This window comes from Micropterus dolomieu, linkage group LG15 (genome assembly GCF_021292245.1).
Source record: "Micropterus dolomieu isolate WLL.071019.BEF.003 ecotype Adirondacks linkage group LG15, ASM2129224v1, whole genome shotgun sequence".
NCBI lineage: Eukaryota > Metazoa > Chordata > Actinopteri > Centrarchiformes > Centrarchidae > Micropterus > Micropterus dolomieu.
Window position 1 is genome coordinate 21,115,313 of NC_060164.1, and position 12,088 is coordinate 21,127,400.

At 40.8% G+C, this 12,088-nt stretch overlaps 1 protein-coding gene and 1 long non-coding RNA gene across 2 annotated transcripts in view; one reads left to right on the forward strand and one right to left on the reverse strand.

The window, feature by feature from the left end:
- six2a (SIX homeobox 2a) lies at positions 1-3,383 on the reverse strand. The gene is made up of 2 exons (XM_046071481.1): positions 2,320-3,383; positions 1-908 (listed from the first exon to the last, which is right to left on the reverse strand). Exons 1-2 carry the CDS (start codon positions 2,877-2,879, stop codon positions 596-598), a joined length of 873 nt encoding a protein of 290 aa, XP_045927437.1. The 5' UTR covers positions 2,880-3,383; the 3' UTR covers positions 1-595.
- LOC123984547 overlaps positions 2,476-12,088 on the forward strand; it is a 26,090-nt gene continuing 16,477 nt past the window's right edge. Inside the window, exons 1-3 of the long non-coding RNA XR_006828450.1 lie at positions 2,476-2,888; positions 3,487-3,663; positions 4,492-4,575. This is a non-coding gene — a long non-coding RNA (uncharacterized LOC123984547). The remainder of the gene's footprint in view (positions 2,889-3,486; positions 3,664-4,491; positions 4,576-12,088) is intronic.

A 12,088-nucleotide genomic window follows, 5' to 3' on the forward strand; every position in this document is an offset into this window, starting at 1 on the left:
AAGAATTAAGACATTTTATTGTTATTGTTTTCAACAATATAACATGTTACGTTATTACATTCCGGTAAAATATTAATTTTTTTTCTCCCCCCTCCCTTTTTTCTTTCTTTCTTTTTTTTTTTTTTTTACCTAAAACGACCTGTATCCACCTCACCTTTTGTCTGCACCACCATTGCAAAACTGAGTCATATAATCTTTCGAATTATATTTTCCTTAAGCGAATTAAAGAGGAAAAATATGACAACAGGGTGAGAACATGGCAGCTTCTCGAATATTTCTTAAGTGCTGTGCCTTGACACTTGTTTCTATACAGTCCACGAAACAAGCAGAAGTTTAATTCAGGGATAAGTGGAGGTGTGTTGCGCTCACAGGCAGACTTTCCCCACTTAAAAAAAACCTTTAACGGTTGAATATGAGACTAAATGATTTGTTACGGTGGCTGTTTTCGTAGCGTTCCAGTCTGTCTGTTTTGCACCTTGACGCAAATGCTTGAAGCTTGTCTCAGGCCACCTCCTACATTACTCTTCCGAAAAACAAAGACAACAACAACAAAAAAAACCCATCGGTGCTCTCTGTCCCTCTTCTGTGCCGGTTTTTAAGAGCCAAGGTCCACTAGATTAGAAGACATAGGGTTCAGTATGGTGTCATGGTGCAATGAGTGGTGATGGTGCACCGAGTCTGCACCGCTGGGTACCGGGATGGCGCTGGGTCCCGGTGGGGGCGCGAGGCCGTGCAGGGACTGTAAACCGGCGTTTGACCCGAGGAGCAGAGCCGGGCTCGGAGACGTGTGATCCGGTGTACCCGAGGGTGTTTTATCGTCGTCCGAGCTCCCCAATAGAGATTTATTTCCATTCATGGAAGAAGTCAATGGGTTGTGACTATTGGTGTTGGAGTTCTCGTTGTTTTCTCTGCCAACAGAAAACAAAGTCACATGTCAGTGGGGGTGAAAGGGCAGACAAACTCTACAAAAACACATTAGTAGGCCTACATCAGGAAAAATATTTAAGACATGGTCTATTGGTAACACACGTTTAAACCTATGCATAATAAAAAAGACCAAATGTGTAAATAAACTATTAATATGATAAAATAAAGGTATTTTTTAACATCGTAAAAACAACAACCACACGTGGGCCTACACACTGAGCAAAATTAGTATCATCCATGCTACTGTGTGTACTGGGATATTAATTAGGCTACGCCAATTTTACAATAGCTATAATAAGCATCATTAATAATTGATCAAATGCTTAGTCTAATGATCAACCGTGTGCCAAAATGGAAACGATAAGTAAGTCATTTAAATAATTAGCGACTCAATTCACTGCAGCAGTGCAGAGTTGAATGGCGGTGAACAGTGACTGAAGACAATTAACCTATTTCACTTTTGAAGCTGTATTAAGTATCTGACCTGTGGGTAAAGACGCCTTTCAAAGTGGGCAAGCCCTTACCAAGTCTGAATAAATGACAGGTCTAATTATTGCTAAACGTGTACTTGTTGCGTATAGCATAGTTCATATGTTTGCAGTGTGCGAGCAAGGCTCTCCTCAGTGGGAAGACATGATTTACGTGGAGCTTTCAGCCCGAATTAGTGGCCAGAGGGTGAAAGAAGACACCAACCGAGCGAACACCTGACTAAAACACGTCTGCCTAAACTCTCTGCCTGCCTGTGTCATTTCCAACCTTGAAATGTACAAACAACTCCTAATGAAATCTCAACCGGGCTGAAATGGGGGCTACACAGCCGCCACATCAATTACACCGCAACTATCAAACGCGTTCTGAGAAGTTTTCTTCTGTGCTCACTCCAGTCTCTGGAGGGTTAAAAAGTGGTGGTCTTTTAATCTGATCCTAATGGGAAAGTCAAATTTCATGTTATAATAAGTGTGAACAAAACATAAAAGTTGTATTTTGTAATTGTAATTTACCAGACAACAAGCCTTTAATTTTCTGCCTTTGAAATTTTCGGCAAGACCTGCACACTTATCACAAACATACAAACAACAGTGAGTTTTCTAAAACCATGAAAAAAGTTCCTGCTTCCAATATAGTTTTCCACCAATAGACACACATACGCGGCGATAACTGGAACGATTTGTTAAGAGCTTAAAATATATTGTAAGGTCAATGCAATAAATTGCCAGATGTAGGTCAGCAAATAATATTGCATTTAGGCGCACCGAAGAAACACTGTATGTTTGCCTGTTTTAAATGTGATTTCTGTCTATTTTTGCTTGATGTCATAATCCTAAAAATACTAAAACTTTCACATAGTCTGAAATATGTCGTATATAAAAGTTTCTTTCTCTTTTCTCCTACCTTTCTTTTGCCTCCGCCGCTCGGTCTCGCTGCCGTCGGTTTTTGAACCAGTTGCTGACCTGCGTGGTGGTGAGTCCCGTGGCCTCGGCCAGCTCTCGTTTCTCCCGCGGGGATGGGTAGGGATTGTGGGTGTACCACTCCCGGAGAACGCTCCTGCTCTTCTCCTTGAAGCAGTAGCTTGTCTCTTCTCCGTCCCAGATGGACCGGGGCAGGGGGAACTTTCTCCGGACACGGTACTTCCCCACGGCGCCGAGCGGGCGGCCTCTCAGCTTCTCCGCCTCAATGTAGTGCGCTTTGAGCCACAGCTGCTGGAGCTTCGGGTGGTTGTGCGGCGAAAACTGGTGGCTCTCCAGGATCTTGTAGAGCTCTCGGAAGTTTCCCCGGTGGAAGGCGACCACGGCTTTCGCTTTGAGGACGCTCTCATTTTTGTGGAGGTGTTCGCACGCCGGGAGGGACCAGAGGAAGCGCCCCAGCCGCTCGATGTTCCCCCCTTGTTGGAGGACTTCGCAGACACACGCCACTTGTTCCTGCGTAAAACCAAACGTCGGAAGCATGGACATGGCGACAACGTAAATCAATATAGATTATATTGTGCCTTACTTCCACGTCTTCCCACTCAGTCTCACATTAAATAAAAACGCATTAAGTCCATAAACGGCAAAAGGTCCCAAAAAGAGTAGCTTAAAACTTGAAACAACCCACGGTTAAGTAATATCCAACTGCGTATTGTGGAATAAACTCAAGCCCATTCAGCCATGCAAACCCCAGGCGACAAATCCTCATAAAGTTGGTGAGAAAGAGAGAAAGTTGCTACTCCTTCCACCGTCCTCCTCCACCTTTTCTATGCCGTTTCAACATAACCTACTCACGGAGACCGGACTCGCTGGCTCTTTTTAATAATATTATTCTAAGCTGGCAAGACAAGCGATTATATGAACTCTGATTGGTCGGTTATCTGACCCGGGGATGGTGAGGATAAGACAATAGCCTTAGTCAAATTATTTGCCATGGTTACGCTGTCACTCAAAGTAACCTGATATGCTTTGAGGTGGCTCCCTGGCAAAGTCAACCCGATTTTCCCCGTCCCGACTAGCCCGCCTACCAACAGAAATATTGCTCAGATTTGTCTTCTAAAAGAGTTTTTTTCTCTTCCCCTCACTTTGACAGGCACCTCGGGCAGCCAAAGAGCGCAGAGCTGGGGGTAGTGTGGAAAAGGAGAGCAGAGCTGGTCCCACAGCTGGGGGAAGGATGGCGCCAGAGCGCACGGAGATTGCTGAAGTATCTTCATGCCTCTAGCGGCTCTCACAAATCACTCAAGATTTCCACAACGCCTGGAACTTTAAAGTTAGTCCCTTCTACTTTTCATACAAGTAAAATAACTGTCAACTGCCGACAACAAGTAATGTAGCGTTTAATGAAAAGTTCGTAAACATACCCGACCTGTTTATGCGTTTACCATTAACCAAAAAGTAATAGGCTTATAAATATAAAGACAAAATAATTAGACTAATTCTCTTAGAGAGGGCAGCGATTTATTATTTTAAAGTTAACTTTACGTTGTAAAGGTCATTTCATTCACTTATATTGGGTAGGCTATGGGTTTACAGGTGATTGGACATAGCTAACAGCCTGATGCCAGCTAGTGAAAATAGACTGCATGTCACTAAATGTAACCATAAAAGGGAGTCATATGAGAGATATGTTATAAATAACAACAACATAAGAACAATATGGCTTTAGACCTTCGAAAAAGTACTGAAAGTAATTTGTCAAAAATATTTGAATTACTTTGCATGTAGGCTATAAAGATTGTGCGCTACCATATTCCCAAAATAATTAAAGTGTGTCTGTTAGCTGGTTTGTATTAACTTTATAGCGGATTTAATGATTTTTTAAAAATCTAATCGTGTATAAATATGACACTTCTGTTTGTGATCCCTAAAGGATTATTGTATTTCTGTATGAATTAGGCTAGATATGTTGCTCTAACATGTATTATGATATTGCCGTGATAAGGTGTATTAATTAATGCATGTGATAACACAGATGATGATGAATCTGACGACTAAATGAGGGGTGAGGCAGTGACGACAGGAGCGCACAGAATGACAAACGGTGTTAAGGTGTGCAGCCGGTCTAAAGGCTGAAATGAAATGTTCGTGTGTGCTGTAGTTTCTTGAACGGAGAGCAAAGGAGGACAGTCTGTCGGCCCAACCCGAAACAGCGGAGCAGAAAAACGGCATCAAGCTACACACGGTGAGACAAAACTTTCCATTTGTATTGAAGTCATCTGGCTGACACGGTATAGTGCAACAGCAGAGGAAGATGGAAGTCAGAGATCATCAAAATCAGGATTATCTTATCTTCTAATCCAAGCAGGATTAGAAGATAAGATTTGAAGACCTGCCCTGAGTAATCATTGCAAGATGATAATTAAGATAAATTGATGTGGAGAAACAAAGAGGAAACAGAGAGGGTGGATTTTTTAGAGGTTTTATGATTCACTAAGGGCAAAAAGTGATGAGTAGCAGGCTACTTGTTGAAATTGTGAGTTTCTGCCCGATGAAAGACCCCTGCTCTCCAGACTGCAGCGGTGAAGCTTAGAAGGAAATGGCAGCAGCATGACGAGCAATAAAAACACTGTTATGGTTTGTTGAGGGGTTGTCAGGTATATGGTGGCGTGTGTCACGCGCCCGTCCGCGTGTGTTATTGACTGCTGGACCAAAGATTGACCAGTTGGTAGATTTCTATCGCCTCGCCATGGGACCTCTTCATTAGAGATACGATTGTGAGTTACACCCACAGTCAGTATCACATCACTCGGCACTGCTGCCTCAAACCACACACACACACACACACACACACACACACACTCACACACACACACACACACACACACACACTCACTCACTCACTCACTCACTCACTCACTCACTCACTCTCTCCTCCGACAGACCTGTTTCAGCAACTTTCATCAATTTCAACTTAATATTTTACCACAAAAAAGTTCCATTTCAGAGAGAAAATGAACTTGTTACGCTTGTTAAAATAAGGCAGGGAGTGGGGAACATTAAAGGTTAAAAAGTTTTTTTTTTTTAATTATTAGACCTATTATTAATTTTATTGTTAAAAACCATATTGCCTAGTATTTAATAGGCGTAATTTGATTTGCACAGAGCTCAATTTCATTTTCCCCCACAAAAAACTGCAAATAGGCTACATATCAGCCAACCCGATACAGTGCAAGCAAGGAGCTAGCCTACTTAAAATCCCAGGGGTATAAAAATAAAATATACTCATCGGCTGATCAGATCACAGGTTCATTTGTGATTAAGACAAATTGATCAATATTTTCCTGCTGTTTTGGCGCGATAAACTATTTCATCCAAGTCGTGGCAGTTTAAAAGTAAATTATTTGTGTAATTATGAAGTTAGTTTATCACCACAGAAGTGGAGTCCTGTAAGAGGAGCCTGATCCCTGTTTCCACATTGTGTTCTCCCTGTGTTTAATAAATTGACTTGGGTTTCGCCTGAAGCGCAGTTCAGAGTATTACGGCATTAAGCTGACTGATGGTAATCGCCATGGGACCGGGCTCGCCTGAAATGGATAGTCAGAAAAACAAGGAGGCGATTTAACCTTATATATATACAGACCATACGAGAAAAGATTGTATTAATTTATTCCTACATAAAATATGTTAATAATAATAATAATAATTATACTAATAATAAATATTTTAGATAACTACAACATTATATATCATAATACACCCTAGTAAATACTAATACCGCTTTCTGGATGCGTTTTAATTTGCTGACTTTGACTCATACAGCTCCTGAAAAACTCACAAAGCTCGCGCGCAGATGAGGGAAAATATGAGCGCTTGTAAACACAGTTTGACAGACGTGAGATTTTAAACATCAGGTAAGAAGTTATCATCTCCATCCTTCTAACACACACGCACACACACAGCCTACCTAAATGCCTTGTTAGCGAAACACACAGGAGGCTCTCCCACTCCTGAAAGAAGCGCTGCAATTACACTCACAGTGGTGACACTATGTTCCACAGAGGTTATGTATGGTCTCGTTTTTACGTTTCATATCAAAGGTCATTCAGATGTGAGTTGTAAAGCTAATCATTTAATAGAACGACTTTACAGGCTGAAAATACTCCTCATCAGGCTGTTGAGAAAGAAATATACAGATGCCTTGCTTTTTGATGAAGTTCTTCACCTCAGTTTCACTGTTGCCTTGTGAATTGGCGCAACATAAATAAAACTGAATTAAATGGAATAGTCATCATCCTACCTTGCTTAATGACAGGTATCCAGTTATTTCTAATTAGACTACTAACAACCATTAAATCAGCGCAGATGGCGTTAAAATAAAAAAAATCTTGTTTCTTTGGAAACTTTGACTTAAAAGAAATAATCCCTCTCTGAAGAAACTGTCCCACTCATCCTGGTGACATCTCTCTATCAACACCTTCGCACTCTGTGTCGTTGTTGCCCCCTGATAAGCTTGTCATATCTAAATACTTCTTAAACTACTTTGCATTCGATTAGAAAGTTTAATGATCAGGGATGTGGGTTGCAACAGTACAGAGGATTTATCAGAGCAAATACAAGAGTAGAGCAAGCAATTAAAATGTGAATACAAATAGAAAGCATCTTCGTTGTATTGGGTGTTCATGGTCAGGACCGCTGGGCGTGCGCTCCGGCAGTGAAAGGGCAAATCGGGGTCCGATGTCTGGCCCTTGACAGTGTTTGTAAACCACTTGTTTCCACTGATCAGTTTGATCAGAGGGCTCTGGCTCCGAAACGGTAACTATTTCGGCCGCTGATGAATGGAGATCGCGTTTCCCCTAATAGCCAACCCCCTATTTTCACAACCTCCCACCGCTCACCTCTCCCGCTCTCCGCCACGATCTACACTAATTGAGCTGATCATTGAAAGATGTGTGTTGCAAAGCGTATGTGTTGGGGCGGGGGGCATATGGCGGGGGGGCACTGACCTGAGACAAGCGCAACAAGGGGTTGATGAGTAACATTCTTTATGACAGACATCCAAATGTTGGGCAGAGAGAGAGAAATTATTAAAGCCAGAACCTCTGTGTCTATACCGGTTAAAGGGATATGAATGAGGGCCTATCCAATAATTGGTTGTTTACATCTATCTTGTTACCCTTGAGGGCAGAGCTATCCTACAGAGCATGGAGAAGATTTCAATAAACCGCACATAAGCAGCAGGGAGGGTGCAGGATGGAGGGGCGGGGCAGTGTGTGTGGTTGGGTTGGTGGGGTGTAGGTCTTGTCTTCATTTCCAAAAGGCTCTGACAGGTCGGCAGGTTCATCATATTGGAAGGTTTACATTTCAATCCCACTCCAGAATATAGGCCTGCACCACATGCAGCAATTTCACAGGCAGTTAAGTCAAGCATCACCTTTAGATGATGATCATCAGAGGGCAAACACCAGCATAAACATAGTAGAAAAGTAGAAAAGGTAGAAAAGACAATCATTATCTTGATCTGGCTTTTGTACATGCTGGATACGATCAGCCTCTATGAGTTTAGTATGAAAGTTGTCTTGTAAATACTAATAAATACTACACAGTTGGAATGAACTATAAACATATTACTGAATCACTTATTCAAAATTGTTGATGATTTAATGCATATAGATACTATATCAGAATTTTATGATTTCAAATTATCTGTAACTTTAAATTGCGAGAGAACACCCAGTTTTAACAAATAATTTTACTCTTCTTATACAAAGAACTCTTCTCTGAAACCATATAATTCAATTCTGGCTTTCTTTTGCAGTGTGACCCAACAACACAAACACAGTTACAAACAAATGCTTCAATAAAGTATTATTTACAAAATCTGTCATATCATTACTTGATGAAATACCTGAACAATATCTGATAAGATAATCAAAAGGCTCCATTGGGCAGAAATGTAAATATGAAACTAGCAGGTAAGCTGTCTTTAGCAAATAAAAATCTTGTTAAAATCGGTTTTGGTCCATCTCCAACCCACCATATTGCAATTTGAACTTTTTCTGGAGTCAGAGGACAAATTAAAAGCCCTGCAATTTAGCACAGGCTGTGCAGTTGCATCTATTACCCACTGCCAAAAAAAAAGCCTTAACCAATTAGCACCCCACTGCCCACCTACCACTACCACCACACTGCTGTGGAACAAACTTACACTTAAATTGCAGCTGGCCAGAGCACTGGCGCAAACAGCAACAAGTGTCTGTTTTTCTAAAAGGCTGGTCATTGGAGCTGATGAGTAGCACCGTGTGTGTGTGTGTGTGTGTGTGTGTGTGTGTGCGTGTGAGAGAGAGAGAGAGATCGGGTTGGAAAGAAAGAGTGAGCATGCCGCTTGCTGCTGAGGTTAATTTATTCGATCAATCACTCTATTTGATTCCTGTTTATTTTCAGGAGTTGCACGGTCATTTCAGCCGCACACTGAGCCCTTTATGCACTGCCAAGGCGTTTCCCCCCAACCACTAAGACCATAGCATGCTTTTGGCTATAATTTAGAGAGGAGAAATATTCCAGCACTTCTCAGATATTTCACGGTTCCCAACCTTTATGGTGAAATCCCCTCAGACCTGTCTCTCGTCAAACCTGCAGTGTGCAGACATGCAGGTATACGAGCTTCACACATACACTGATTTATGTCAACGCTGTGGGCTTGTTTAAAATGACTGCAAACACACTCCAGTGTGGAATTATGTATTATCAGCTAGAATTCGGCAAATGGTGTGCAGCCTCTCCATGCATACATTTTCATTTGTACAGGCTTATATGCTGTGTTCTTTTACTGTAAATTGTTTTTTGTTTTTTGCCTAAAGTAGTTAAAACAGCGGAAGGCTGGGACATATAACTGGATCATGATAACCAGTTGCTTCTGATCATGTTTTAAATAACAAATAAATGCCTCTTTTGGCCAGAAACATAAGGGCAGAGTCTGCCCCACCCCTAAAACAAAAAAAGAGGACTCTACTATGATGCCGCAATGTTATTTCAGTGTAAATAAGGCCAGAGCTAGGATCAGAACTTATTATGGAAACTGGAAAATGGCAAAGGAAGCACTGATACACAAAATAACATGTCAATTACCCAAGAGAACTCTGCAGTTGAAGTGCAGCTTTTACAGTATGTCCGCTCATTAAGACACTTGCTCTTAGAAAACATGGCTTGGATGGCCAGGTTTCTATTTTTATTCAAGAAAATGTGATAATTCTTAAACTGAGTATTCTCTTGAAGGCAAACCAGGGGACTTCAGTATCCTGTGTGAATCGTATCTTACAGTATAGTATTCCTTTACATGCAACCCAAGCTTTCTACGTATAGCAAAAGTCTGCAGCATCGCTTAATGTTTTTCCCTCATGCAACATTCTTCCTTTTTTACAGTGCTGGAACTCATATGTCAGGAAAGTATTTATTAAAAGTGACCCGCAGTAATTAGCAATGTGCTAATGCTTGAATTTGTATCCATCCCTGTATGCAGGATTTTTACAACACTTTGTGGTTTCACTTGAAACACAGGCTTGACCCTGTGTCACCGGCCATATGGGCAGTAAATAGTTCCATGATAGAGTCAGTGGTTGTAGTGATACTGTACCAGAGAGAAATGTCTTGTTATGTGTATCATACTACATGATGTTTTTATGGCATAAAGACAATGAAGTTTTGATAAATGATCGGTGCTGTGTTTTACTGTATCCTGAAACATTGTGTTTTTTTAGAGTTTCACTTTTTGTAGTTCACCCCAGTGTTTGTGTTGGTTGAAAACAGCAGCGCAGGTTGCTATATCTTTAAACATACATGTCATTATTAATTTCTGTGAATATACTTTGCCACCATGATGTTCTTATGACATGAAACTAATTGTTTAACATCATATAAATAATTGCACTTGGTACAGAGAGCTTGAATTTTGACAATGTAATTTATTTTGCACTAGCATAAATGGCTATGTTACCACTGAGGATCCAATGGACAACCTACTCTACATCCCACCTACAAGATACCATCAGTATTGGTTTCAGTTGATAGTTATACTGTCATATGGAATAAATGGGGTAATTTGATGCTATCAAGAAAAAAGACTAAGACTCAACAGTCATCCCAGCAGCTCTGTAAGGCTGTAGATAGGCACAGAGATGCTTTAAGTTAAACGCTAATGCTAGCATGGCAACATTCTCACAATTACAATGCTAACATGCTGATGTTTAGCATGTTAAATGTTAACCATGTTCATTTATATTTATTATTTATTTAATAATCACCAAACACAAACGGCATCTGAAGCAAATGTGAATTTCAATTATTTGGTCATTTATGGCGTTAGGCAATCACTAAAATCATTATGTTACTTTCATCATTTGGGGATAAAATGACTAAATAAGAATGAGGAAATTTGTTGTCTAGATGTTGAGATATTTTACAGGAAAAAAGCTCACCAAAGTCATTAGGATCCATCCTCTGTGCACCATGAATGTATCAAGTTGCAAAGGCAGTCCCTTTCACTAGCAAGGATAACACAATCAACAGGTATGATTAAATGATTTATTGATGATCGAAACAGAAGATGTAAAAGGCTTGCAGTTGCTGAATAGCGTTGTGGGGAAGCTACGATAGAGAAACCCGCCGTAGCACCAGGGCAGACGGAGACCCTTATAAGGAAGAAGGAGATCAGGAGGCAGGACAGAGAAGGGGGGTGGGGGGGCAGAACGTGAGAGCAAAGAAGAGGAGCTGGGACGTGTGGGTATTTATGGAAATGCTGGCGATGACGTGGTTGATGTGTGGTCCTGCTCCTGAAACTCTGCTAATTAGCTCCACTCAATATATCTTGAGACATTTGTTCGCTAAAAACCAAAAATGTCAACCTACTGCTGGTGTTTGAGAAAAAGTCAGAGAATCACCAAATTCAGTAGGATGCATCCTCTGGGCACCATGTGACTGTACAAAATTCCATGGCAATCCATCCAATAGTTTAAAGATATTTCAGTCTGGACCAAAGTGGTGGAACTTATTGGCAGACCAACATTGCCATCCCTAGAGCCATGTTATTAACATGGCTAATAATAAAAACAAACATGCCCATGAAAAGAAAGATTCTCTGAGGCAGCTGATCCAAAGAACACAAATAACTTTGACTGGTTACTGATTTATGCTGTCATCACAGTATAGACCATCACAAAAAGAAAACAGTATTCTTCTGATCAGTGTGTGTTGGCATTGCTGCCTTGCCTTTCCAGTACAGCTCTTACTTTATCTTTTCACATTATTTATGCACTCAATGTATAAGTTATTGAAGCTCTGCAAACTCTATTTCCACTGTGAAGCCTCCAAGAACTCCCATTAATAATGTGTCTACTTGAATCGTCTAAATGACTTCTCTCTCATTAAACCAAACCATCCATCAAACGTTTTGTTGTATTCTGCTCACTATTGGGCATAATATGAGATACTGTGAAGATGAGAAGTGTTTGCTTTGTAAATAAAAGTGTGGCACGGCGTATCATTTGTTTTTATATGGAAGAATTGGATTTCATGATTGCTTTTTAATTCTGCCTGCAGGGTATATTAAATGCCTGCAAACCTCTGAACACTTTGTCCAGGAAACTAACAATTATAGTCAATCTTAGCATATGGCAACCACAGCTATTTGGGAGAAAAGATGGAGCTTAGGCTGAGGAACTGCCTCATGCATCATTACGCTTTACTAAGGTTTAGTTTCTCCA

Bases quoted from the DNA above. Each gene is read 5' to 3' on its own strand.
- six2a (XM_046071481.1), bottom strand. From the start codon at position 2,879: ATGTCCATGCTTCCGACGTTTGGTTTTACGCAGGAACAAGTGGCGTGT. The intron at 909-2,319 runs GTAGGAGAAAAG...TTCTGTTGGCAG, and splicing joins GCGGCGGAGGCAAAAGAAAG to AGAAAACAACGAGAACTCCA.